This window comes from Rutilus rutilus, assembly GCF_951802725.1.
Source record: "Rutilus rutilus genome assembly, chromosome: 9".
Taxonomy (NCBI): Eukaryota; Metazoa; Chordata; class Actinopteri; order Cypriniformes; family Leuciscidae; genus Rutilus; species Rutilus rutilus.
The window spans coordinates 6780520-6808246 of NC_140223.1; the positions used below are offsets into that span (position 1 = coordinate 6780520).

The window sequence follows — 27727 nt, forward strand, 5'->3', positions numbered from 1 at the left end:
TTGCACAATTTTAAAAAGAGAAAACAGTAGAAACACTCACCAATAAACCAAAAAGCAGACTAGAATAAACAGTCCACTCTGTAACGGTCAGGGCACTCCATTTCAGATTGTCATTTTCCCTCACAACTACATTTCCCATACTCACTGCTCGGACTCATCTTCACTGATCACATTCACCTGTTTGTCATTACCTTGTTTAGCTCACCTCTTATAAGCCTGGTTTTCACATTCAATCACGGTGTAGTTTTGTATGTGTTGCACTGCATCTCTGAGCATTTCTTTGGTTCCCTGTATTTGGGTTTCTTGGACTCTCTGCCTGCCTCTGGATTACCCTTTTTGCCTTGTCCCCTGCCTTGTGTGTTTGTTTGTTTGGACTGCCTACCTGGACTTTAACCTGTTGCCTGTTCAGTTGTTTATGTGTATGGATTGTCCCCTTCTGATTAAAGCTGCATTTGGATCTAAACTTTCTGGTCTCCGAGCAGTTTGTGACAGAAAACTACACCAACACAGATCCAGCAGCCAAGTAAGACCCAGACCCATCGATGAATCCAGCAGCACAAATTTTACGTCTCCGTCAAGGAGATCGACCCATCGAGAATTATGTAATGGACTTTTTGGAGCTTGCTCCTCTGACTTACATGGATGAGGTATGTCTAATGATATTTTTTCGCGGAGGACTATCTTAGTCACTCAACTACCGTATGCCATTGCATGACCCTAACGGGACTCTTGAACAGTATATTGACTTGGCCCTTTCCTTGAGCGGTTCATCATTTACTGTGGGCCTTGCGGAGGAAGAACCCCGCAAACTCTAAGCCTGAGAATCTTCACGTCAAGCCACCCATCAGGCCTATCACCGGATCGGTCTCTGGACGTTCTAGATTAATGTCCAGCGTGATGGACTCACCACTCATGTCAGCACGGAGGGCCAAGAAGATCGGCCGATAGGTGTCTCGTCCTGCCAAAACCACCATTCCAGAGTCTCCTTCCGTCGAGGTCTCTGCCGAGCCTGCACTCCACGCCAGCCCTGCCGAGTCTGCACCTCACGTCAGCCCTGCCGAGCCAGAGCTCCACGTCAGTCCTGCCGAGCCTGCGCTCCACGTCAGTCCTGCCGAGCCAGAGCTCCACGTCAGCCCTGCCGAGCCAGAGACTGTTCACGTCACGTCTGCCGATCCAGAGACTGTTCACGTCACGTCCACTGAGCCAGTGTCTCCGGACAAGATGGCCTCCGCCGCCGCCGAACCAGTGTCTCAGGACAAGATGGTCTCCACCGAGCTAGTGTTTCCGGACAAGATGGCCGCCGCCGAGCCAGTGTCTCAGGACAAGATGGTCTCGGCCGAGCCAGTGTCTCCGGACAAGATGGCCGCCGCCGCCGAGCCAGTGTCTCAGGACAAGATGGTCGCCGCCGAGCCAGTGTCTCCGGACAAGATGGCCGCCGCCGAGCCAGTGTCTCCGGACAAGATGTGGTAATGTAAGGTGTTTTTATAAATATATTAATTTAGCTAAAACTATGTTTACATGTTTTTTAAATACATTTTAGTAACATGTTATTATACATTGGTTATATATTTTATTTATAATAATTTTATTTAAATATAGAGATTAGTTCATTTTTTAGAACCGTGTGTGTGTGTGTGTGTGTGTGTGTGTGTGTGTGTGTGTGTGTGTGTGTGTGTGTGCGCGCAAAACAGCTTAGAAATTATAATCAATTATTTATTTATTTAATTTTTGAAAATGTACAAATGTAGTTCTCTTACGAGAGTTCTCTCGTACTGCGTTTTATCAAAACGCTACGGGAAAAGTCTCTTTTCACGAAACACTGAAAAAAAAAATTATCCTTTAATTTTCATATATGTAAAACGCGTTGCGGCAGCAGCAGTCAGCTATGGCGAGACGGCTTGCTCGCTCATTGGCTGCTCTGCGGCAACTGCTTAAGCCTATCGAGCGAGGCCTGAGATGACGTCAGGCCAATGAGGGCGCTTCGAGCCAATTGCCTACGGTGACTCTGAGGACTCGCCAGGCATCCTTTCCGAGGCTGCCCTTCCTGAAGCGGACGGCGGGATTAGTTTTTCTTTACGTTACAAGAAAAGCTACCCTGCCTCTGCACGCGTCATTCACCGGCGAAGGAGAAAAGAGTGTTCTTAGTCCCACCGTTGGTCGGTCTGAACTCTTTTCTCTCACATTTCTCAGTTCCCTGTTCGGCGACTGGAAATATTATTGCAGAAAGTGAGTCTGTTACACGCTTGCCTGCCAGCAAACGCCGAAGAATACATGTTGACGCCGCTTTCAAAGCCTGTATCCCCCTGTGGCTCAGTGGTGGAATTATAGTGTCTCCATGCGGGAGACCGGGGTTCGGATCCCGGTCTAGCGGCATATATATTTATGCCGCCAATGCTTTGCTCTGTAACGGTACGTTCACACGGGGCGTCAGCGTCAACGCTTGACGGAAGGCGTGGCTGAAGTTTGACACTGACGCCATGGTCATAGCAGCGTCAGCCAATGAAATTTAAAATGTATCCTCAGTTTGCTGCTCTTGAACAGGATGAACGTGATTGGCTGCCGCCTGGCTACTGTATTTGCATAGAGCGATCCTATTGGCTGACGCTTCCGTCTGCGGCGCTTCACTGGCGTTGCTCGCGGCAGAAGTTGAAAAATTCTCAACTTCTGCCGCGAGCAACGCCAGTGAAGCGCCGCCGACGGATCCACAATTCTTTTCGGCAACGCTTGACGTCACCCATTCAAAGTCAATGGGAAGCGTTGACGCTCACGCCCCGTGTGAACGTACCGTAACCCCTCATTTACACTGCATACGTCTGCGGCGCATTTCGGCTGCCACACGGCTACCGGAGCTGATCGCGCCCATTCTAGTCAATGCTTGTGTTTACACCGGCCGCGACGCGGCGCGTTTCAGAAGCTTCCCAGAAGCGGCTCTCCGCGCCGCTTCGCTAAATATAGGCGCCTAGTCTATTTTTGACGGACGCGCGTCCAAGTCGCACCAGAAATACAAAATAAAAGTAAAAAACACATTGTCAAATTCAAAATAAACACCCTGTGCAAACTCCCAAACGTATTACACACCAATATCCTTGGTAGAAACCATAGGCTGTATGGTAGAAACCCAAAAATCAAGAAAAACCACGTCGGACAGGCAAATCACGTGGTCTCGCGCATCCAGTCGCTCCGCTTCTGAAATGCTCCTGGTGTGAGTTGGCACCGCGTGGAGGACGGAATAAAACCTTGTAGCAGACGTAATGCACCGCACACGTGTGCAGTGTAAATGAGGGGTAAGTCCCCTGAAGGCGACTGCAGAGATGCATTTTGCAGCCAGCGAGCGCGTAGTACCCGCTTGCCTGCAACCGAACACCGTTTCTACGGTTCCCGCGCGTCACTGGCGAAAGAGAATGGAGTGTTTTCAGCCCCGCTGAATCTGGGCGATTTCCACTCTTCTCACATTTGCAGGCGTTCTGAAAATGCAAATCACTCTGTCTGTTCCCCGAGAGGCAACTGCAGACGTGTTTTTTGCTGCCCACGAGTACGTGGTACAGGCCTGCAAGCAAACGCCAGTATGGATAATACTCGCGCTGACTTTGTCTATGTATCTTCACTGTGGTCCAGTGGTAGATTGTTAGACTTGCGCGCGGGCGATCGGAGGTTCGAACCCCAGGCCGGCCGGCAGAAAATATTTATGCCGCCGAATGCAAATCACTCTGTTTGTTCCCCGAGAGGCAACTGCAGACGTGTTTTTTGCTGGCCACGAGCACGTGGTACATGCCGTCTATGTATCTTCACTGTGGTCCAGTGGTAGATTCTTAGACTTGCACGCGGGCGATCGGAGGTTCGAACCCCAGGCCGGCCGGCAGAAAATATATATGCCGCCGAATGCAAATCACTCTGTTTGTTCCCCGAGAGGCAACTGCAGACGTGTTTTTTGCTGGCCACGAGCACGTGGTACATGCCGTCTATGTATCTTCACTGTGGTCCAGTGGTAGATTCTTAGACTTGCACGCGGGCGATCGGAGGTTCGAACCCCAGGCCGGCCGGCAGAAAATATATATGCCGCCGAAGGCAAATCACTCTGTTTGTTCCCCGAGAGGCAACTGCAGACGTGTTTTTTGCTGGCCACGAGCACGTGGTACATGCCGTCTATGTATCTTCACTGTGGTCCAGTGGTAGATTCTTAGACTTGCACGCGGGCGATCGGAGGTTCGAACCCCAGGCCGGCCGGCAGAAAATATATATGCCGCCGAATGCAAATCACTCTGTTTGTTCCCCGAGAGGCAACTGCAGACGTGTTTTTTTTTGCTGCCCACAAGCACGTGGTACATGCCTGACAAGCAAACGCCAGTGCGGATAATACTCGCGCTGACTTTGTCAATGTATCTTCACTGTGGTCCAGTGGTAGATTCTTAGACTTGCGCGCGGGGGGTCGGAGGTTCGAACCCCAGGCCGGCCGGCAGAAAATATTTATGCCACCGAATGCAAATCACTCTGTTTGTTCCCCGAGAGGCAACTGCAGACGTGTTTTTTGCTGCCCACGAGCACGGCCGATGATGCTATATGTGTAGAGAAGATGCCCACTGCTAGTGCCCATCCCTACACACTAGCACAGCCCTTCACACAGGGCCCGCGCTCATATATTCGACTCGGGTCGATCACGCACGCAACATAGTGAACGTGCCCACTGCCTAGTGCCCACAAACACTATGTTCTGCATGCCTTGTGGTTTCTGTAAAGACGAAACCTGTGTGCATTCACTCTGCTCAGACAGACAGTGCACTCATTGCAGTAACTGTGCCCGCTCTCCCGCGCCCACACTTACTCACGGTATTTCTGGTGTCCCGGCCACGGCCGATGGTGCTATAAATGTAGTGTCGATGCCCACTTCTCAGTGCCCATCCCTACACACAAGCACAGCCCTGCACTTAGGGCTCGCGCAAATAAAATCGACTCAGGTTGATTGCGCTCCCCACATAGTAAAAGTGCCCACTACTCAGTGCCCACGAACACTATGTCTATCAGATCACAGGCTCTCTGTAAAAACGAGACCTGTCAGCGCGCGCGCTGCTTACACAAGCAGCGCGCCCCAAGCAGTAAATGTGCCCGCTCACAGCCCACATCTACTCGCACACATGAGTCCCACGGGACTCGCGCAGCCCCCCCCTCACTCAGCCAAACACTGTTGTAAGGTCGAGGGCGAGCGCTCCGCCCGCTGTATTAAGCGCGCCCCCCGCCTCAAATGCCGCAGGCATAACGCCTATGTTTGTGAGCCCCATAGCACCTCTGTCGCACGGCGAACAGAGCGCGCTCTGTATCCGGCCCTTAGCCAACCATGCAGATGCATGGGCAGCGCTTCCAGGGGTTTCGGACTGGGTCTTAGGCATTATAAAGAGAGGCTTCTCGCTACAGTTTTGTCGACGCCCTCCGCACTTCACAGCGCGCGTCGAAACTTCGGTTCCGCTGAATGTAGCACACCTACTTCGCGCCGAAATATCAAAACTGATAAGCAAAGGGGCGATAGAGCTTGTTCCCCGAGTTCAAAGCGAACAGGGGATATATAGCAGATACTTTCTAGTCCCCAAAAAGGACGGCGGTATCAGGCCCATTCGGGATCTCAGACGACTGAACAGAGTATTAGTGAAACGCCGTTTCAAAATGCTCACAACCAGCAAAATTCTCGCGCATGTTCGCCGAGAAGACTGGTTCATGTCGATAGATCTGAAGGACGCATATTTTCAAATACAGATAGCGTCACATCACAGGCGATTCTTGAGATTCGCCTTCGAGGGTCAGACATACCAGTATACAGTCCTGCCTTTCGGCTTGTCCCTGGCACCTCATACATTTACGAAATGCATGGACGCAGCGCTCGCTCCTCTCAGACTCAGAGGCATGCGAGTGCTGAACTATTTGGACGACTGGTTGATCCTAGCCCAATCACGATCTCAGCTCATAGAGCACAGAGCCATTTTACTCGATCACCTCGAGAATCTTGGTATCACGGTCATTTGGGCGAAGAGTTCACTGAACCCCAGCCAAACGATTCCGTTTCTGGGTATAGTTCTGGACTCACAGTCTATGACAGCGCGGCTGTCGCCACAGCGCGTGCTGAACATTCAGCGCGCGGCGATGTCTTTCCGCCGCGGCGCTTTCACCCCGCTCAGAAAATTTCCTCAGCATCGTCAGTTCTCCGGCTGGGCTTGCTCCGCATGCGCCCGCTGCAGTTCTGGTTGAAAGCGCGGGTTCCGCGCAGAGCGTGGGTGTCCAGTCATTTACGCCTCAAGGTCGATCAGGACTGTGTCACAGCCCTGGTGCCTTGGATGGCGAAAGACTGGTACCAATCAGGTGTAAGCCTGGGGACTTCCTCGAGGGTGAGGATGGTGTCTACGGACGCATCCACCTCGGGATGGGGAGCGCTGCTCGAGGGCAGACCGTCCTTCGGCCTATGGTCAGAACGGGAAAAGCTCCAACACATAAACTGCCTAGAAATGCTGGCAGTGCACAACGCGCTGACGCGTTTTTGTCCCCACATCAAGGACCAACACGTCATAGTCCGTTCGGACAACATGGCAGTGGTGTCCTACATAAATCGCCAGGGCGGTCTGAATTCCATACCCCTGTACAGGCTGGCGAAACGCCTCCTGCTATGGGCTCAGCACAACCTGCGCTCGCTGAGAGCAGTACATGTGCCCGGGCTGCTGAATGTGGGCCCGGACAGACTGTCCAGGAACAACGTTCCTACGGGCGAATGGTCTCTACACCCACAAACAGTCCAGCTGTTGTGGGAGAGATTCGGCAAAGCGGAGGTGGACCTATTCGCGTCCCGCGAAAACGCTCACTGCCCCGCATTCTTTTCAAAGACCGACAGCGCGCTGTCCCAAAAGTGGCCGCGCTGCCTGCTATACGCTTTTCCCCCCATCTCCCTCCTGCCTCAGGTGTTGGAACGGGTCAGGAAAACGAAATGCCCAGTGCTGCTTGTAGCACCGTTCTGGAAGAACCAGGCATGGTTCCCAGTTCTGATGCAGTTAGCAGACATCGCTCCATGGCCAGTGCCGTTGAGGAGAGATCTCCTCTCGCAGGCCAGGGGCTCGATCTGGCACCCACACCTGGAACTATGGTCCCTTCATGTGTGGGCGCTCAACGGATACCCGTTGGTCTCGCAGAGGGAGTCATGAATACCATCACGGAGGCTAGAGCGCCGTCGACCAGGCGACTCTATGCTTCAAAGTGGTCGGCTTTCTCCGGCTGGTGTACAGCTCGGAGCCTTTCACCCCTCGAATGTGAGGTAACGGAGGTTCTCTCCTTCCTACAAGAGCTGTTGGATAAGGGCAGATCCCCTTCCACGCTCAAAGTGTATGTGGCGGCTATTTCAGCGTTCTCCGGTTCAACGCTGGGTCAGTCACTGGGAAGGAATGATTTAGTCATCCGCTTCCTCAGGGGAGCTAGGAGACTGAATCCACCCAGACCTCCTTCAGTCCCTATGTGGGACCTTTCTACGGTCCTGGCGGCCATGAAAGGTGCCCCTTTCGAGCCTATCCAGTCTATTAGCCTCAAACATTTGTCTTTCAAAACAGTGTTTTTGATGGCTCTCGCTTCAGTGAAGCGCATAGGCGATCTGCACGCGCTCTCTGTGAGCCCGGCATGCTTGGAGTTTGGTCCTAATGACTCTAAAGTCATACTCAAACCTAAGCACGGCTATGTGCCGAAATCCCTCAACACGCCTTTTCGGGCTCAGGTTATTTCCCTGGCTGCCCTGCCGGCATCGAGTGAGGAAGGGGACTCGAGTTTTCTTTGCCCTGTTAGGGCTTTAAGAGCTTATATGTCCCGCTCTGCTGTCTTCAGACAGACAGAGCAGCTCTTTGTCTCGTTCAGCGGACGTTCCAAAGGAATGGCTGTTTCGAAACAAAGTCTATCCAGATGGATAGTTGACGCCATAGCGCTGGCTTATACTGCCAAGGGCATTCCAACCCACATTTCCCACATTAGTTCAGGTTCCCTACCCTGTCTATGTGATGTTATACTTGCGTCTGTGGACATGTCTATTCTACGACGCTACAGTATAGGGAATTAAGGCTCCCACCCTTATTCCCTGACTCTGTGTGAGTCAATCTGGTGATTATGCACTGTGTGCCTGAAATAGCTTCCGGTGATCAGTGTTTTTATCCCAGCACGCACGGCGTTTTGCAAGGGGTTCCCGTAGCGTTTTGATAAAACGCAGTACGAGAGAACTCTCGTAAGAGAACGTACTCGGTTACTAACGTAACCTCGGTTCTCTCTAGAAGAGGGAACGAGTACTGCGTTCTCTGCCGTGCGTACGGTTCACTCTGGTTCGCTTCGGCGATCAAAATCAAGTGAATCAGCCTTCTCGAGCTCCTTTTATAGAGGTAAGCCACGCCCGTTTCGGCGGGAAGTGGCGAGGAGGGCGCGAAGCGCCCTCATTGGCCTGACGTCATCTCAGGCCTCGCTCGATAGGCTTAAGCAGTTGCCGCAGAGCAGCCAATGAGCGAGCAAGCCGTCTCGCCATAGCTGACTGCTGCTGCCGCAACGCGTTTTACATATAATAATTTTTTGCTTCAGTGTTTCGTGAAAAGAGACTTTTCCCGTAGCGTTTTGATAAAACGCAGTACTCGTTCCCTCTTCTAGAGAGAACCGAGGTTACGTTAGTAACCGAGTACGTTTTCTGTGATGGTCGTGTTTAGGTGTAGGGGATAGAATATGCAGTTAAAGTACAAAAATCATCATGGCTGTGGAAAGCCACCACCATAAAAATTTAAACCCTGCATGGACAAAAAAAAAATACTGATTGAATCTTTTCATATAAATGTTATATAAAAGTTTTTCAACAATCTAAAGTTTTTGAACAGACATTGTTTAATAACAGTTATACTTTAGGTCACCATTAAACAAAATCATTACAGTAATTTTCTAAAAGATAAATAGAAGATACGAATGTATTTAATTAATTCATCATTTTAAAAAGATTATATTTAAACTTTTACGATTATGCTTTGAAATAAATTTAGTACGAACAAAACTTTCGCTCTGGAAAGGCATTAGCAGACTAACATTACATACGCTGTGACATGATGCACAGAGGCTCATCTGGTCTGTCACCCTATATCCTGAAGCTATCATTAATGATGGTCAAGGAACTTCTTTCTCAGAAGACGCATCGCTGATCGGAAGGGCCTTATAAGCAGCCGATCAATGGGGACAGCCTGAGGGTTCAAAGTTTCTAAATGTTTTCATTGTTGCTCTCTCTCTGAAGATAGGCCTATGTGGTAATTTTCTCACAGAGACAACTTAAGGAATTATTAAACATTTCACATGTGTGAGATGACTTTTTGACACTTCAAATTTTGAATTATTTTACATACCCATGATAAATAAAAAATATACTTTAAGTTCAAGTCAAGTTTTTTCCACAGACCATCGATGTAGAATATTTGTTTTTATTAAGACTTTAAATAATTAATTTAATTTAATTTAATTTAATTTAAAACATCTTTTTTTTTTTTTAAAGATATACTTTAAACTTTTAAGATTATACTTTGAAATAGTTTTAGCACTACCAAAACATTCACAATGTCTCATGACTGTCAAACGCTGGTGTGAGAGGGAAACACTCAGGTTCTTTTGTATTACAACTTTAAACTCATTGCATTTTTGTGAACCCATTCATACGTGATATGGACATTAATTATACTTTTAAAGAAAGTGAAGTTGTTTTCAACTTTAGTTTAAATAGTAAGATGTTTATTTTATATTATAAGCATTTCATTTATATACCTTTAAAGAACAGAAAGTTTTTTAACTTTACTTACAGTTAATTAGCAAGATATTTATTTTATATTATATATTAATTTTATAAGCATTTCATTTGAATTCTTTTAAAGAACAGAATGTTTTTCAACTTTAGTGTGAAATATACGTCATTATTAGAAAATCTCTTTTTATCACTTCCACTGTGCTTGGAAACCCCACTATGTGATGGAATGGCATGTGACACAACTGGATATCAGAGCTCAAAAATAACCCTCATAACTTTATAACTGAGACAAAGTTCAAATATTAAACAATGAACCCCCTTATACTCACAAGGTCATAAATAATCCCATTAACCAGTTATTAAGAGGTAGGCAAGGTATTGGCACGACTCTACAAACTGAGGGAAGAGTTAAAAAATGTCCTCAACCAGGAAAATTCTAAATATACAGAGTTAATTACAGACGTGGAATGGTGTTCAAAACTTGCATATCTCGCTAATGTTTTTAAGCATCTTAATGAACTGAACACAAAAATGCAAGGCAAAGGTGAAAATATTCTCACTTATACTGAAACAATTGGGAGGCTTCGGGTCCAAGCTCGCCCTCTGGCGTTCTTTTTGTTGAACAGGGCCAACTTGATATGTTTCACTTGTGCAATGCACACTCAAACAGCAAACTCCCTGAGCTTATTGCCCAGCATCTGAAGGTCCTAGAGGAGAGGTTCAACTTTTATTTTCCAGGTGAGACTTATGCTGAGTTTGACTGGGTCCTTGATCCTTGGAGTTCATCAGGACTGGAAAGTTCAAAAGTCATGCCATTGCAAGTACAAGAACAACTCACAGACCTAAGGGAAGATCGCAGTTTAAAATGAAATTTCAAGACATGGCTTTGGATAGTTTTTGGATAACTGTGAAGAAAGAATATCCAGCTGTTGCAAACAGTGCCATTACAGTTCTGATGCCCTTTTCCACAACCTATTTGTGCAAAATGAGTTTTTCTAGCCCGACATACATCAAGAATAAGTACAGAGAAAGTCTGAGAAGAGTGGACTTTTTTTTATATATATTTTTTTTATATTCTTTTATTGTTATTATTATTACCTTTTCTCCATTAACCTTTTGACCGTCTGTAAAGCACTGTGGATCAACAAACGTTGTGTTTATGTTGTGCTCTATAAATAAATTGACTTGACTTGACTTGACTAGGAGCTTCGTGTTTGTCTCTCATCCATTCCTGCCAGAATTGATAGGCTGTGTGCATCATCTCAGGCTCAGGTTTCCCGCTGAAAGTATTATTTTAAGACTAAATATGCAGTAATGCCTTAGATTCTTCTACATAATGCCTTGAAGAAATTGAAAGTATATAATGCACTTACATTAAAATCAGTTCAGAATTACAAGATTCCCTTTTACCAAACTCAATACTACACTCCAAAAAAAAAAAAAAAAACTATCATTCATAAAACGTAAAATAAGATGGTCCTGAGAAGAAATAACAGGAGAAATCCAAGCAGAAACAGCTGAATTCTGTGTGTTGTACTATGTTAAAGATGGAGATTAATAAAGAGGAGATTGAAGACATGAGTGATCAAGAAACATCCAGAATAAAACATGAAGATACTTAGGAAAAAATAGGATATTGTCCATTCTTCATTGTTTACTGCTGTGAAACAATCAGGTGTAAAAATGTAAACGGCAAAAGAAAAGTGAGAGATCATGTGTGCTTTGAATGTGGGATGAGCTTTACTACAGTCGCCCCACTGAAACGGCTCCAAGTAATTCATACTGGAGAAAGACCTTACAAGTGCTCATATTGGGTCTCATTCATGAAACACGAGCAGAACGAATTTTTGTGTAAATCGTGTGTAAAGTGGTTCTGGTGTAAATTTTCCAAATGTTAGTTGGTACGAAAGAAATCTACACCTGCTCCCAGCCATGCATAAATAGTGCGTTTAACATCCGAACGTTTCACTCAGTCTGGAAACCAGAAAGTACATGAGCGAGTTCATACTGGAGAGAAGCCGTAGAAGTGTACTCAGTGTGGAGTTGGTTTTGCACATAAGGACAATCTGAAGAAACACAAGAATTCACACAGAAGAAAAGCCATTCGCTTGCCATCAGTGTGAAATTGTTTTTATACAAAAACCACATCTTATCAAGCACATGTATTCACACAAGACAAACGCCTTACATTTGCCGTCAGTTAATTCAAAATTCATCCCATCCAGGTAACAACTGTAAAATTGTCACAAAAAGTGATTACTGCTTAAAGAGTTCTTAAAAAAAAAAAGTAAAATAATATAGAATGTATTCTGTTCCAAGTTCACATATTGGATTATGTTTTCCCATGGTTAAGTGTTGAGTTGTCAAATTGTCATGTGTTGAAATAGTCAGTTCCTGACTTATTCTTTATTTGTGTCCTTAATGTCCTTGTTGCAATTGTTTTTGTTTGTTTTTGTTTTGTTTGTTTTTTTAATGGGGGCAGGGGTCGTGAATGGATATCCCTTATCTTGCCACCCTAATCTCATTTGACCCCAAGTCCCAAATCAAAAACAGTACATTTGTTATTTCAAAAATAAAAAGTTTGTTATAAGTTGAGAAAATAAGACAAGATACTTATTTGCATAATCCCATTCAAAAGTGAGGTATTGTTTCAAGTTTAGCTACAGAATGTGAAGAGATGTCTTGAAATTAGAAAGAAAAGAGTTACAGTTATAGTAATTATGAAGAATTCTATAATAAAGTTCTTTCAGCTTGTTAAGAGGGCACTTTATATCCATTGTAGGTCCTCATGCTGTAGAATATTTATTATTAATTGAACTGCATGAACATGAATCTTTTAACAGATTTACTTGACTGACTTATTTTAATGATAAAATCTTTTCAGACACCATATTAGGAAGGGGTCGAGGGATTTGCAAATATAAACAAACATGTATTGTAACTCTCTCACTCTCACTGAGTGTGTGTAGGGGATTGTTGACCCTTGATTTCAGTGTTGTTTGTTTTCAGGAAATAGGTCAGTAGCCTGTTTTTTTTTTTTTTTTTTTTTTTGTGTTTTGTCTGATAGTTTTGTAGTTTGTTCTGATGATATGATGTGTATATTTTACTATTTTCTACAGAAAATAGCTCAACAGATCTATTTTAACTGCAAATGCAAAAATTTAATATTTTCTTCATTAGCCTGTTAACCTGTCATCCGTGCTTAACTTATTTTTTTTCTCTCGCACTTTTTACAAACATGGTGAGTCATGTCATCTTCTCCTGTTACTGTCACTTGCACTGCCTGCCACATGTTTAGCATTGCCTTCTCTGTCAGCAACGAGGGCTTCACATGCCATAAATGCAGGGAAATAGACAATCTGACGGAGAAGATTTCAGAACTAGAGACACGCATCCAAACTTTAATCGAGGATAGTAAGAATGCAAGGGCTTTAGATACTGCTTTGGATGCGAGAACGACAAAATTAAAATTAACATTAAAGAGGGGTGTGAAATCGCAAGTATGATGTCAAACACCGTAATATTCTCTGGCCCCCTTCCTGTTCGCCAGAGTGATGAGATACTTAGCAGACTGTCCTCACCCAATGGCTGGCTGTCTTAGTGGTGTCTGCAGAATAATATAGGGTTCATAGACAATTTTTAGGGTTGATCTGAACAGTTAAAAATAGTTTGTATTCATCCCTCCTGGGATGGTGCAGTTCTTTTTTCTAGTAATATGGCACACAGTCTTATTCACCTCTAAGACTATAAACCATATTACTAGAAATTTGAACCTTAAATATGTAGAAAATTAGCTAGGTTGGAGTCTGTTTGATTGAGTGTGTGGACAGGTGTCTTTTATACAGGTAACAAGTTCAAACAGGTGCAGTTAACACAGGTAATGAGTGGAGAACAGGAGGGCTTCTTAAAGAAAAACTAACAGGTCTGTGAGAGCCGGAATTCTTACTGGTTGGTAGGTGATCAAATACTTATGTCATGCAATAAAATGCAAATTAATTATTTAAAAATCATACAATGGGATTTTCTGGATTTTTGTTTTAGATTCCGTCTCTCACAGTTGAAGTGTACCTATGATCTCTACATGCTTTGTAAGTGGGAAAACCTGCAAAATCAGCAGTTTATCAAATACTTGTTCTCCCCACTGTACATACATACATGCATAGGTAAAATGGTGAATGACAGAATGAAACCAGAAGCAGGAAATGGAACTATGGAAAAGACTCATTGAACACGAAAAGAACCATCAGCTTATCATTTTCAGAGCACCTCATTAAATGTATACTTGCATGGCCTTTGTAGTGAAACATATCGTGAAGTTCCTGAAGAAGGATTTTTGATGGTCCCATGAGTCTCAATCGATTTATTCGGCGTTGTCTGAAGAAAAGTTGGTGAACTTGAGTGGTTTGTTTGACTCTGTTCTGGTTGAAGGTTTTCACTCTCTCCATGAGCACATGGCTGAGCACATGCAGATTGTGCACTGCCGTCCCTGGGCCGAAGAGGCCACGCAGGCAACCAAGGAGTGAGGAAGTCGGAAGAGTTAATGGTTGCTTAATCAGTGATGGTAAAGTTGCAGTTTTCTTCTGACACTCTGTTGGGAGAGTGAAGGCATAGCAGGCTGTGGCCACAGACATCAACCCGAAGAAGCAGCAGTAGAGGCCAGAAGAAGAGAGGGAAGGGCTTGTGTAGAGACCATTTAAAGCCTGAGAAAAGTCCCACATTTTCAGGGTTGGCTCAACCAGTAAGAAAGGGGGAACTTCCAAGTGTGGGTAGACATAGGCCTGGCCGTTTGTGTCCATTAAGAGACAAGATACCGTTGGGGTTACATTGACCGTTGGTTGTATCATAAAATACATACTGTAGTATCAAAGACATAATAGTACACAAGGCAATAAATCATATGCACAGTGTCCTGTGGTGCATGTTCATTTATAGATCAGTTCGTCCATGAATTCATGCAGAAATTGTCTGTTTTAAGGGCTGTTGGTCTTTTCTATGGCCTCTGCTTTTTCCACGTGACCACATTTTTAACAGCAATAAAACCAACTTATCTGATCGTAGTCATGGTAACCAAGACCCTTCTTGGCCTTGTTGGGGGGATGGGACCATAGATCCCAGAGTGAGTTTTAAAGATCATTTGAAAAGTATAACAAATAATTGTGTCTGATTTGTCTCAGTCGTTACAATTAACTGGGGCCAGGGTCAGGAAGCAGACAGACTGGCTAAACCGACCGTCTTCTAGCTGTCTCATGTCCCAGAATGCCATCACATAGAGACTCTTTCACCTAGATATTATCACATAGAGACTGTGTCTGTTCCCTGAATTATTAAATACAAGAAACTCCCAAACCAATTTAAGGATAAAAATTTAATTGATGTTCAAAAAAAAACAAAAAAAAACCGGATATAATACAGATGAACAAATGATAAAGCTCGGGTTGCTAAATATTCAATCCCTTTCTTCAAAAGCACTTATTGTAAATGATACGATTAGAGATCATAATCTAGATGTGCTGTGTTTGACAGAAAACCCAAGATAACTGATTGTGGTAAGGGGGTTTAGCGAGATCTGTGACAGGAGAGAGGATCGAGACAGATGCGGCGTGAGTGGGTTAAGTGTGAATGACAAACAAACACCTGTGTCTTGTTTCAGTAATTGGCGTGGGGAGACCGATAAAAGCCATGAGGAAACGAGATGCCAGGAGAAGAACAATCCAGAGATAACAGCATTCTAGTATGTAGTGATTCTGTATCAGCTCTTATGAGTAGGAAGACTGGAAAAGCTAGTAGTCATCAAGAAGTATTATATGAAGTCTTGTTTATAAATTCAAGAGTAAGACAAGGGAAAAATATTACATATATGTGGATATCAGCACAGTAGGCATACAGGGAAATGAGAAAGAGGCAACAAAAAAAGAGCATGTTGACATTGAAATTAAATTGTCAAAATCAGAAGGGAAGAGTCTAGGGTGGAAAAAGGTGATGGAATTATGGCAATATCAATGGGATCATGAAAGTAAAGGAAGACATCTATCCATGATTCAAAATAAAGTAGGCATTGTAAGAGATATGACAAATAGAAGGAAAGAACAAGTTATAATAACAAGACTTAGGATTGGGCATTGTAAATTAAATGGAAAATGGAAAACATCCCACAGGTCAATGTGATGAATGCCAAGAGGAGGAAACAATCAGTCACATTTTTATGTCATGTAGAAAATTTACACAAAAAGGCAAGATTTGAAACATCATTTACAAGAAATTGGTATAGGACAGTATAATGTTTAAAATATATTAGAATGTGGAAAAGGTGAAAAAGGAAAGAAATATTATAGAAATAGTATAGATTCGTCTTGAGTGATTGCTGAATTCTAGTTGACTGAGTTTTTGATGACATAGCGCTGTGTGCGCGACTTTGTTTTGTTCTTTTCATTCGTTTTCAATAAACGCCCGCAGTTTCTGCAAGCCGACCCTGTCCTCTTCCTTCCCTGAAACTTGAAAATTGTTACACTGATATAAACAACTGAAAGCCAAATGGGGAGGTCTTGCTGTAATGTATAGTAATATCTTCCGTATTACTAAGAGATCCAGTTTTTAAACATAATTATTTTGAAGTGTTGGGGCTTTATGTAACATTATCTAGTGTAAGTGATAAATCCCATTTGCCATTTGTGCTGGCTACTGTATACAGGCCACCAGGGCACCATGCAGACTTTATCCCCCAAAAAATTGCTGATTTTATATTGGAGTTAGTACTGGCTGCAGATAAAGTCCTAATTGTTGGTGATTTTAATATCCATGTAGATAATTAAAAAGATGCATTGGGATTGGCATTTAGAGACATTCTTAACTCTATTGGAGTTCAGCCAAAACAAACTTTGCATTATTTTCCTGTTATCACTGTAAAGCTGCTTTGAAACAAACTGTATTGTAAAATGAGCTATATAAAAAGGTGACTTGACTTGACTTTTACTGCATGCCAGACTACTATTTTTAATATTTGTCGCAAATGTATTTCTAAGGCTTTAGTAGATCTAATTTAGCACATGTTTTTGAACTGCAATGCCTTCATGGTTGAATCATTAATCAGATGATCAATACACATGTTTTGAAGGACCTCCTTTAGCATGAGAGTCCCTTTAAAAGAGACGGTCCAGTTCATCTCATGCCGTGGATGATCGCTCGTCATCATGGCTCTGAATATTGACTGCTGTTGGAAAGGGCTCCTTCTGCTCTCTTTCCTCCTGATCTGTGTCAATGGACAAACATCAGGGCCGTAAGTTTATAACAGTTTTTGCTGAGGATAAATTATTTATATACCAATAGTCATTTTGTAAGTCTTGATGATTTCTCCCATATTTATTTAACCGATCTGTGTTGCACAGTAGAGGTTTACTGTTTGAAAGACAACTTAAGGCACACGATTATTTATAATCACTGACAGTGTATTTTTAAGAGCAATATTGCTCTGAATAAACATACAAAAATAAAGAATTAAGTCACCAGACTCCATTACGCAGTTTGTTCTTTTATTCACACTTTTCATATAATTGATCAATAGTAAATTAACTGTATTATTTTCCCTCCCAGATTGTTTTATTTTTCTTATTTTGTATGAAATATTGTATGATCATTTTCTCTGGACAGATATTTCATGGTGACGTTTCCTGCAGTGATTAAGTCGGGATCTGAGGCCAAACTGTGTGCAAGTCTTCTCAAGCCCAATGAAAGCCTTGTCATGAACATTCATCTGGTTCATGGTGTCCAGAGCACATTACTGCTGCAGGAGAAAGCTGAGGAAGAGTTTCATCGCTGCTTTAACTTCAAGGTCTGCCATCAAAACATGCACATAATGAATATTATCAAATATGTTTCATCATAATGCATCTAGTTTTTGTGGCAGGTTGTGAATACAGGAAATTATTTCTCATCAGGCTCCTCTGGTCAATGCAGAATCAGTGCAGACAATGAAGGTTGAACTTCAGGGAGAGACTTTCAGGACGACTGAAGAGAGAAAAGTCATGTTCAAGCCTTACCATCCTCTGACTTTTATCCAGACTGATAAACCCATCTATACTCCAGGACAGACAGGTGAGCTGTGAATGTCTCAAAGGCTAAAGCTCGGTAAATAATGCCGGTGTCACTGACATCTAAACCCTGATCACAGCTGATGTAGCACATATAAGTAAAGCACACTATGATCAGGCAACGAGCATAGGTCAAACATTACAAATGTTGCACAAACCAGCAGATGGTAAAAGAGTATGAAGTAAACAGTTCAATGGATTTACAAACAAAAAGAGGAGCAGAGGAAAAGATAAGAAAAGCAGATATTAAGGATGAGTAGCTTTGAATTCTAACAGCTTTGGAAATATGAGAATGGTCATCTAGTGTGCATTTGAACAATCCCCTCACTTTCAAACATGTTCAGCCTAAATAATAGTATCTGTGTGACTTTATTTTATATGAAATCTATGGATACTATAGATTAGGGATGTTCTTGGAGAGCCCACAGCCCTGCAGAGTTTAGCTTTAACCATAATTATTAAATGTACCTGATCAGGTCCTTCAGGGTTATTTGAAATTAACAGGGTTTGGACAAAACTCTGAAGCCCTCCAGGAGTTTGACACCCCTGATATAAATCGGTACATGTAATAAACCTCATAGCTGTCTGGGATAGGCCTACTTGATTCTAACTGGTCAGCTGGAGCAAATTGTCAGATATTTTTGTAACATTATGGCTAAAACAGGCAGCTGTGACAGCTAGTTGAATTTGGCTCAAAAGACACATTCACCCAGCAGCAGTATACAGTTTCCAGCCCTGTATTTGACACTTAATACAGTTCACACACAGTGTTGAGTTATGTTCTCATTAATCATATAAATTTATGTTTTGTTATGTAGCTTACTATTATTTTATTTATTTATTTTTTAGATTATACTACTGACTGTTGTATGCCAAAAATGTGCAAGAGTTCATTGTGCGCATGTGTGAACAAACGGGACTTTTATTTTGACTCAAGTTGTGAATGTTGAATTTAGTACTCAGTACTCTGTACGTGTTGCTGCTCCCTCGGGCACTGATGTTATACCAGTGAGTTGAGATGTGAACGAACAAATAAATAATACTAAGAAGTTATATCTGGATTATTCTTTAATGGATGGATGACAACAACATATTGCACATAGACATGACGGATAGAAATTAAACCTTAACACACAGTTTGGTAATTTTTAGGAGAGAAATATGACTGTAAGCAATTGTCCCTTACATAAGAGCTGAAGACATCAAAAGTGAAGTTTTTTAATACACATTTCTATTTTACAGTGGACTTCAGAGTTGTTACCATGGATACAAACTTTGCACCCCTTGATCAGCAGGTCTGATGTGTTTATCTGGCATCTTTATTATCTTTTGCATTGTTGAATACATGTTTAATAAATGAACACATTTTGGGCTTTTGATCTTTACTATTTGCTCTTTCACAGTATAGTACAGTGGTTCTTGAGGTAAGAACACAAAACCTTCTGTGCAGTCATAACAAACACACCTTTTAAATCTGATTAAAACTAGAAATTTTGTTATATTTGCAATTATTGTATTTTCAGTAGGGTAATTATATATTTCTTCATTGATAGTCAGGATATGTGTAGCTGACTGTCACAAAATATCTGCACTGTGTCTTTGCTATTAAACAGGACAGTAAACGTAACCGGATTGGCCAATGGACAAATGTTTCTTCAACAAGGTGGATTTTGCAGCGTTCTTATGAATTAAACCCAGAGGCCCGTCAAGGCATGTACAAACTGAAGGCTTTTATTGGTGACAGGATGATCTCACATGATTTTGAAGTGAAACAATATGGTAAGTCATAAAAATGACTCGTTATGACTGTAACCTTGGTTCCCTGAAGAGGGAACGAGACACTGCAACGTAAGTTATGACACTATGGGAACACCTTTGCATGATTGTGTCTTGAAGCACATGTGAAATCAGTCCAATGGTGTGGCGGAACATCATGTTACAATACTATGGGAACGTTAATACCTACTATGCCATACTGACCAGTGCTTGTCTAGTGTGAATAATATCTGGAGCGCAACTAAGACTGAAGCACCTGGAAGCCAGGTCAAGGTCATAGAACCTGACGAATGTGTGCGGAGATGACCAGCCCGCTGCAGCCCATACGTCATGAAGAGAGGCCCCAGAAAGCAAGGCTTTAGAAGCCGCCACACTCCTAGTGGAATGGGCCCAGACAGCCAATGGAGAAGGCTGACCGGCTAATTCATAAGCAAGAGAGATAACCTCGACAACTCACTTACTCATTCTCTGCTTAGATGCTGGGTACGCCTTTTTGGGCGACCCAAAGCATTCAAAGAGTTGATCAGATTTACGCCACACGGCAGCTCTGTGGACGTAAGCATCAAGCGCCCTAACCAAGCAAAGCACATTTCATTTCTCCTGGTCTGGGCGTAGGACAGAAGCCCTGCAGGCCTAATCCTCAAGGTTCCACGGAGGAAACGAGATACTAATGGGTCTCTTTTCAAGGATACACCACTCAAAGGAGTGTGGTAAACAGGGCCAAATAAACCTTAAGTGTAGAAGGGGATAATCCTGTAGAGAAACGCTCTTGCGGAAACTCTAGCACTGTACCAACCGGGCAGTTAACTGGGTCTAAACCTCCGTTGTGAGACCAGCCTCTATGAGTTGGTCAATGACTCTATGACTGTTTGAAGTATAGTTTTCTTATCTTCAACTCTGTCCAGAGAAAAAGCCTTGGTTGCACATTCATTTGTATGTATGTAAGGCACATATGTTTTATATTAAGAAGGACCCAAAGATTCTGAAGGAGGGAGAGAGAGTTTGTGATGAAACAGAGACGGATACAAATGCAAGTAAAAGGCGTTTATTAATGCTGGTCAGATGAACACACAGGTCGGGGAGACAAACACTCAGATGGAGATGTGACGCAGGGACTTTGATGGGCAACCTGGAGATGGCGTGCGGTGATCGGCGTGCTCAGGAACCAGAAAGAATAAACAATCCAGACAGAGTGAAGAACAACGACGAGTATCCACAATGACGAGTTATCCACACAAGGAGACGAGAGAGAGCCACACGGGAACAGGACACGACACCGGGGAAGCCACAACGATCTGACAACATGAGATGAAGATTACTGAACATATAATGGGAACGGGGATTGATTACAGATGGCGCAGATAATCAACAAGGGATTGGGTAACCACGCCCACACAGACACACACAAACACACCAGAATGAGACAGCGGATTCATGAACCGTGACAGAGTTCTGTTCTTTCTATGCATTGTATTGTATTGTATTGTGGAGGCCTTTTTGGATCTCAAGGCACAGAAGGAGATCTTACCGGATATTTATCATTTATAGAGATGTTATACAATAGGTATATGATACTATGATGTCATTTATGATCTTACTGGTTGAATAACGGGATACTCCCTGAATATTCTTACTATATATTGTATATGCAGAGTTTGGGGAGCTGAGCTATTTTCTAGTTTCCCAGTGCTGGTCTTTCTTTTCTTTTGTTTTATTCATCCATTACTCCTAATAAAGAAGGAAACAAAAAGGCACTATAATCGTGTTGGAATTCTTCATTTCTAACAATGACTCAAACCCACAACTTTCATACATCTGGACGGGGGTTAAATATTTAGCCCCAGCCTGACACAGAAAGTCCCTCCTGATCGGAATCTCCTTAAGGGAGCCATAGAGGAGGGATATCAAGTCCAAAAACCAGATGTGAGCTGGCCAAAGAGGAGCCACCAACAGTAGATGGGCACCCTCCCGGCAACCTCTCTCCATAACTCCCGAAAGCAGAGCGATCGGGGGAAATGCATACAGGCATAATGATATTCAACAGTAGTGGGGCTGGATGACACTAATATGTCCTCTTCCACTTCTCTTCCTCCTCCATAGAAGACCCACCACCTCGGGGTAAAGTCTCCATTCCTCTGGCCTCAGCCCTTGTCTCAACCTAAGCGACCACCGATGTGTTGTCTAAATGGACAAGAACATGTCCCCCGTAGATCAGAAAATGCACTTCCACAGACCCTGGGATGAGTGGCCCTCCAGGACCGCTCCCCAACACGTGAGAGAAGCATCTGTCATAAGTATCACATGACGACAGGTAAGTCATAACACTGGGCCTTTGGACAAGAAACAGGGTTTCCTCCACATCGTCAAGGAACAAAGACATCTTCTTGTAACCTTGATCATGTGGAATGGATTGCCCCTCGGGGAAAATCCCCTGGTCTTGTCTCATGTACAACAGGCCAAAATGTATGATGTTGGCTGCTACTGCCGACAATCTTTGAAACTGTTTGACAGTGTGTGACTGGCCTAGTTTCAGCTCTTTTAATGCTGAGAGGATTATGTGTGCAGGAGAGAAACGTGCCTGCATCATCACAGAATCCTCCAAAAAGGTGGTTCTCTGTACTGGAGAAAGAACAGTCTTCTTTGCGTTCTGCCTCAACCCCGCTCTTTCATATGAGCGAGGACAACATTTCGATGTTAAAACGCCATGTGCTCTGAATGAGCTTGTATCAACCAATCGTAGATGTAATTCAACACGCGAATGCCCTGGAGTCGCAGAGGAGCCAGTGCAACATCCACGCCTTTCTTGAAAGTGCAAGATGACAGTGCTAGCCAAAAGAAGAACCCTGTACTGGAACACTTTGCCCCCTAAAGTAAACCTGAGGAACGTCCTGTGGTTTTAAAGTATGGATATGTGGAAGTATGCATTTTTGAGGTCTATCATGACAAACCAATCCTCTGTACTGATTATAGTCACGATTTGTTTTAAAGTTAACATTTTGAACTTTAGCTTTTGGCTGCTCGATTTACATGGTGCAAATAAATTGGACATTCTTTTTGGAACAATGAAATACCGGCTGTAAAATCTGGATTCTGGTGGGGAACATGTTCTATGGCCCCATTCCACAAGAAAGTTCTCACATCTTGTTCCATAACCAAAGGACCCACCATAGTGGGCAGAACCCTGTGAGGATAACGAGAACAAAACTGAATTCTGTACTACATTTCTCTACGTTCCCAGATGTACACTGGGATACTGACTAGTTGGGTTGGCAGAACGGCCCCCTGAGGGCACTGGAGAGAAGTGGGCACCGTAAGATGAGGTGTGAACCACTTCTCCTCGAATGGGCCAGCCCTCAAAGGTCTGACACTGGCGTTAGAGCCTCTTAGCTGAAGCCTTCCTTGTAATGATGACATTCCTCAGATCCGTTTTATCTTTGCCAGGTTGAGGCTTTGAGCGCTTACCCTGCCCCGATTCTTTCTGCGGCGGGGCATGAGAAACAACACTTTCTGTTTTTGTTGCGCCCTGTACGAAGAGCTTGAGAGCACCTGGGGCTACTTCCGCCCAGCAGCCTTTTGAGACATTTGATTGACAAGGGAAGACCTGCTGGAATGCCACCACCTGCTTTTTAGCCTTCTGGAACCTCTCGACGACTGAATTAATGGAGTCGCCAAAGAGTCCCACAGGAGAAAGCGGGGCATCCATCAGATATACTTGTCACTTTCTTTAATGTTATATAGATTAAGTCACAAATGTCTCTCTGAGGCTTCCAGAGCTGCCATAGTATGGCCAATAGCTCTGGCCTTCTCCTTGGTAGCCCGTAGAACCAGATGTGGCTTGAGTAAAGCCCCTCCCCCTCATCAAGGTCTTTAAGCAGGTCGGTCTGTTATGCCTGTGTTCTGCCCGCTTGTTGGAGGGCCCCACAATAACCACCGGGCCAGGTTGTGCCGATAGACGATGCTCAGAAGAGGTTTTCCCCACAAAAATTTTAAAGCGCATCACCCCATTACCAAAGAGCTGCGAGAAAAATTAAAAATTAGTAAGATTAGCTTACTCCTCATTTAAAAAACAACTTGATTAAAACGAAATACTTCTCTTCTAATTTTTTAACTAATATTAAGAAAATAAATTAAGACAGTTAGCCTAGGCCTATATGCCATTATCAGCACGCTGAAGTAGATTCAGCTCTCCTCGTCTCTGAAAGAATATGAACCGTTAATGCAGTGTCAGATGTTTTTGCTTTCACTTTCTGTAGTAATTAATTGACTGGGGTTTGAGACTTCTTCACCACCATAACTCTAGAGCAAAGTATGCACATTGCTTGTGTGATATCCACTGACTCACCTTCATGGTTTAAAATGTAAATATTTCCAATATTGTGCAAAAATTTCCTTTATCAATAATTGTTAGAAAAATGATGGACAGAGATTTTGATTTTGCACACGTCATTCCCCGTGATAAAATGAATTAAATAATTAAATAAATGAGTAGCTAAATAAACAAGTAATAACCCCCCCTGCTTCTCTGCTGGCCAATTGATATTTTATTTTGACACAGCACGAGTAATAACCTTCACTAGCTCTTTGTACCCAGGAGAGTGAAGTGGCAAATCTTCAGACTCTCCTGCATCAACTCTCGGTACACTAACCTCCTCAGAGGAAGATAACTGAAGCGCCGGGCCCTCACTCAGGGCGGAAGAAACCGCAGAGCGGGCTTCCTGATCCTGAGAGAGGAGATATATATTGATATATAGGCACATATATAGGCCCACAACCCCAAATATGACAGATGGAGTAACACAGACTGCTTGCTGAAGAAACAGAAGCTGACATTGTTTGGTTCAGGGGTGCTTTATACCTTCCAGGTCATGATGTCTCCCGCCTATGACGTTCTGCTACACCATTGGACTGATTTCACACGTGCTTCAAGACGCAATCACGCAGAGGTGTTCCCATAGTGTCGTAACTTATGACGCAGCACGAGTTCTCTTGAAAGGGAACAGACAATTTGCAGTTTTGCATGGGAAGAGTTTCAATAAATGTTTGTATTTTAATATTTAATATATAAATTGAGTACTAATAACTCTGATTTCTGCCTTCTGACTTCTAGTTTTGCCTAAGTTTGAAGTTACTGTAAAAAGCCCAAATAAAGTAAGTGTTGAAGAAGAGGAACTGATAATTGAGGTTTGCGGAAAGTGAGTGGTTTCTTTTTATTTCCTGCATTAATAAAGCAAAGTGCTCTTCCATTCACACTTTCATTTAATTGTTAATTGTACTATTATTTTTTTAACTCTTCTGTCAGTTTCTTACTTTAACCCCCCATCCTAATATATTAGTTTCTTAACTCAACCCTGGGCTGTAGATCAGTTGCTTGTACCTTCTTCACAGATACACTTATGGACAGCCTGTACCTGGTAAATCACGGGTGAAAGTGTGCCGTGACTGGCCCAGCGATTTCTATAAAACAGATTCAGTGTGTTTAGAGGAAACCATTGAGGTATGTGAGTTGAAACGCAGTACATTATCTTTAATACATTTATATAATTAAACCACTCTTCTGTTAATAGTTATGTTTGTGTTCTTTCATTATAATTAGATAAAACAGACAGGCTGTGCCATCCATTCCTTAGATCCATCACTCTTTTTTAACTTCGAACCACATCAACTGATGCAGAATTTTAAAGTCAAGGTCGTAGTAGGTCATAGTTTCCCACAGCATGTGATGCTGATTTCTCTTCATGTTGAGGCAATGGTTACAGAAGAAGGAACAGGTGAGCTCTTCAATTTGGTCAGATCTCTGTTACCTACATTTCTTGTATTTCTCATTTTTGACATTTGACTTTTATTTGAATAAATATTTATGTAGGTGTTTTGACTATTTACAGAGATCTCCATGACAAAATCTGAATCTGTATCTCTCACGTATGAAATTGGTAAAGTCATATTTACTGACCTGCCCAAAACATATGAACACGGATCAGTTATTGAAGGAAAAGTAAGTCTAAAATCCATTTGTCTCAGTTTAACACCATTGATGTGTACGGAATTATTCCTTAATTGATTCCTTCAAAATCTTATTTTCAACAGATAAAACTCTCAAATTTCAAAGGTGCACCAATTCAAAGCAAAAAGGTTTATCTTATGGAGGGTCACACTTGGTCCCCAAAACTGCTCCTAATTCTCACTACAGACAGCGCTGGACTGGCCAACTTCTCTCTTAATACATCCAGTCATTCTAAAAGTGATATTGATCTAATAGTAAGATATTTTGTGTTCACTTAATTTTCTTTTGTATTGCCTGAAGAGTTTAGTTACATGAGTTATTTCTGATTTTTTGTAATCTAGGCAAGTGTCTATCAAGAGGTCCGTGATTTTGGACACGACAACATGCCTTACATCTTTGCTGATAAAAAAACAGTCCATATCATCCAACCTGACTCTCTATACACCCCATCACGAAGTGAACTGATTATAGAGAATACTGAACAACCATTAAAGTGTGACTCTGAGTTTACAGTCACCATCAAGTATTATTTTGTTGGAGAGACAATTAAAAACTTCAAAACTGAAATCGTCTATATGGTGAGAACATGTGCAGTATGTACACTATCACAGAGATGTTTCTGTTTAACAGTATTATTTGGCTGCACTAGTCAGTTTGTTATCAGAGTGTCATCTGTCTGTTTCAGGTCTTGTCCAGAGGAGTGATTGTTCATCATGGATATGAGAAGGTTGAAGTGAAGATTTCTGATGGAGCAAGGGGCTCAATGTCGTTCAAACTGTCTATTAGTGCAGATCTGTCTCCTGTAATGCAGATTCTGGCGTACTGTGTTTTTCTCCCCAGTGAAACGGCTGTGGCTAGTAGCAAAGATTTCAACATTGAAAAGTGTTTCAAAAACAAGGTAGGCTATGCATTGTAGCTTTAGAAATGAGCCTCTTTAAACTGTATTACTGACTCATTTCTAAAATAAAGCCTATTCCCTGTATGTCACAGGTATCTCTGCAGTTTTCTCCTGCTAAAGCAGTTCCCGGTGAGAAAAACACTCTCCAGCTCTCAGCTCAGCCTGGTTCACTGTGTGGCCTCAGGGCTGTAGATCAGAGCGTCCTGATCCTGAAGTCAGGAGAACGTCTGGATACTGACAAGGTCTAGATGCTTTAAGATTCAGTGTTGATTAAATGTGTCTCTTCATAGTGGGAATCTACAGTGTCAATCTAATGATAACAGACTTTACTTATTGCTGCTATGATCCATCAGCTGACATTTTGATCTCAGGAAATTTAGCATTAATCTGTCACATTCCTGTCCTGTCTTGTGCTGCACATGGGTGTTTTGTTATTTTGGGCCATGTGCTCGTGTCTATTGTCTAGCCCCTCCCATCTTGTTATCTGATTATTGGTTAATTTGTCCCACCTGTCTGTCTCGTTACCCTCCTTTGTTTGTTCCCCTATTTAGCCTCCTTGTGTTTGTAGTCTTGTGCTGGTTCGTTGTCCGTGTTTCTTGTTTCCTGGAGTTCCTGAGTTTTTGTGTTTGTGCCGTACCTGCATGTCACTAATAAACTAACTCTGCATTTGTATCCTCGACTCTCGTTTACCATTCCGTGACATAATCTTCATTCTTTCTCACCAAATTGGAAATAGTTTTTTTGGAAATACATGTATTATTTAGAAATCATACTGATAGTGTGTGAACATGGTCCCGTCACAGATCTTCAACCTGCTGCCAGTGCAATCGTGGTCAAATTACCCTAGGACTGTTGAAGATGGGGAGTGTCCGTCTATGAGTGTTTGGAGATCCGCATTCACTTATAAATCCTTAAAGGTAACAGTTGGATTATATGTGTGGCAGTGCAGTAGATAATGATTGAGAGAGTATATACTGCACATGTGTAAGTAAATGCATAAAAAGACCTCTTGATTTTACTGACATTTAAAAGTAATTTGTATTTTCATGACTTTTATTGTGGTTCATCATTGCCATTTGGCAGAAAGTGGGATTGAAGATGGCAACAAATTTGTTTGTGGAACTCCCTGTGTGCAAGAGGAGTAGGTACATTTACTGTTATTACAATCCAAGCTGTAATGTTTTAATATGTTGGTTCTTGTT

The 27727-nt window shown here is 42.8% G+C and overlaps 2 protein-coding genes across 2 annotated transcripts in view; both read left to right on the forward strand.

The window, feature by feature from the left end:
• Window positions 1-542: 542 nt before the first annotated feature.
• LOC311296860 (uncharacterized protein) lies at window positions 543-11376 on the forward strand (the record flags this gene model as incomplete). The annotated part of the gene is made up of 3 exons (XM_084418840.1): window positions 543-647; window positions 949-1471; window positions 10505-11376. 2 exons carry the CDS (start codon window positions 543-545, stop codon window positions 1468-1470), a joined length of 627 nt encoding a protein of 208 aa, XP_084274966.1. The 3' UTR covers window position 1471; window positions 10505-11376.
• A 5510-nt stretch (window positions 11377-16886) lies between these two features.
• Window positions 16887-27727, forward strand: part of LOC311296612 (alpha-2-macroglobulin-like) — a 30619-nt gene continuing 19778 nt past the window's right edge. The window contains exons 1-16 of the mRNA XM_084418456.1: window positions 16887-17039; window positions 17411-17591; window positions 17698-17854; window positions 19093-19145; window positions 19254-19274; window positions 19464-19629; window positions 24734-24818; window positions 25012-25120; window positions 25220-25394; window positions 25509-25618; window positions 25711-25881; window positions 25969-26205; window positions 26313-26525; window positions 26618-26767; window positions 27329-27442; window positions 27609-27666. Of these exons, the coding sequence (XP_084274582.1) occupies window positions 16954-17039; window positions 17411-17591; window positions 17698-17854; window positions 19093-19145; window positions 19254-19274; window positions 19464-19629; window positions 24734-24818; window positions 25012-25120; window positions 25220-25394; window positions 25509-25618; window positions 25711-25881; window positions 25969-26205; window positions 26313-26525; window positions 26618-26767; window positions 27329-27442; window positions 27609-27666 (2086 nt within the window). The 5' untranslated portion in view covers window positions 16887-16953. The remainder of the gene's footprint in view (window positions 17040-17410; window positions 17592-17697; window positions 17855-19092; window positions 19146-19253; window positions 19275-19463; window positions 19630-24733; window positions 24819-25011; window positions 25121-25219; window positions 25395-25508; window positions 25619-25710; window positions 25882-25968; window positions 26206-26312; window positions 26526-26617; window positions 26768-27328; window positions 27443-27608; window positions 27667-27727) is intronic.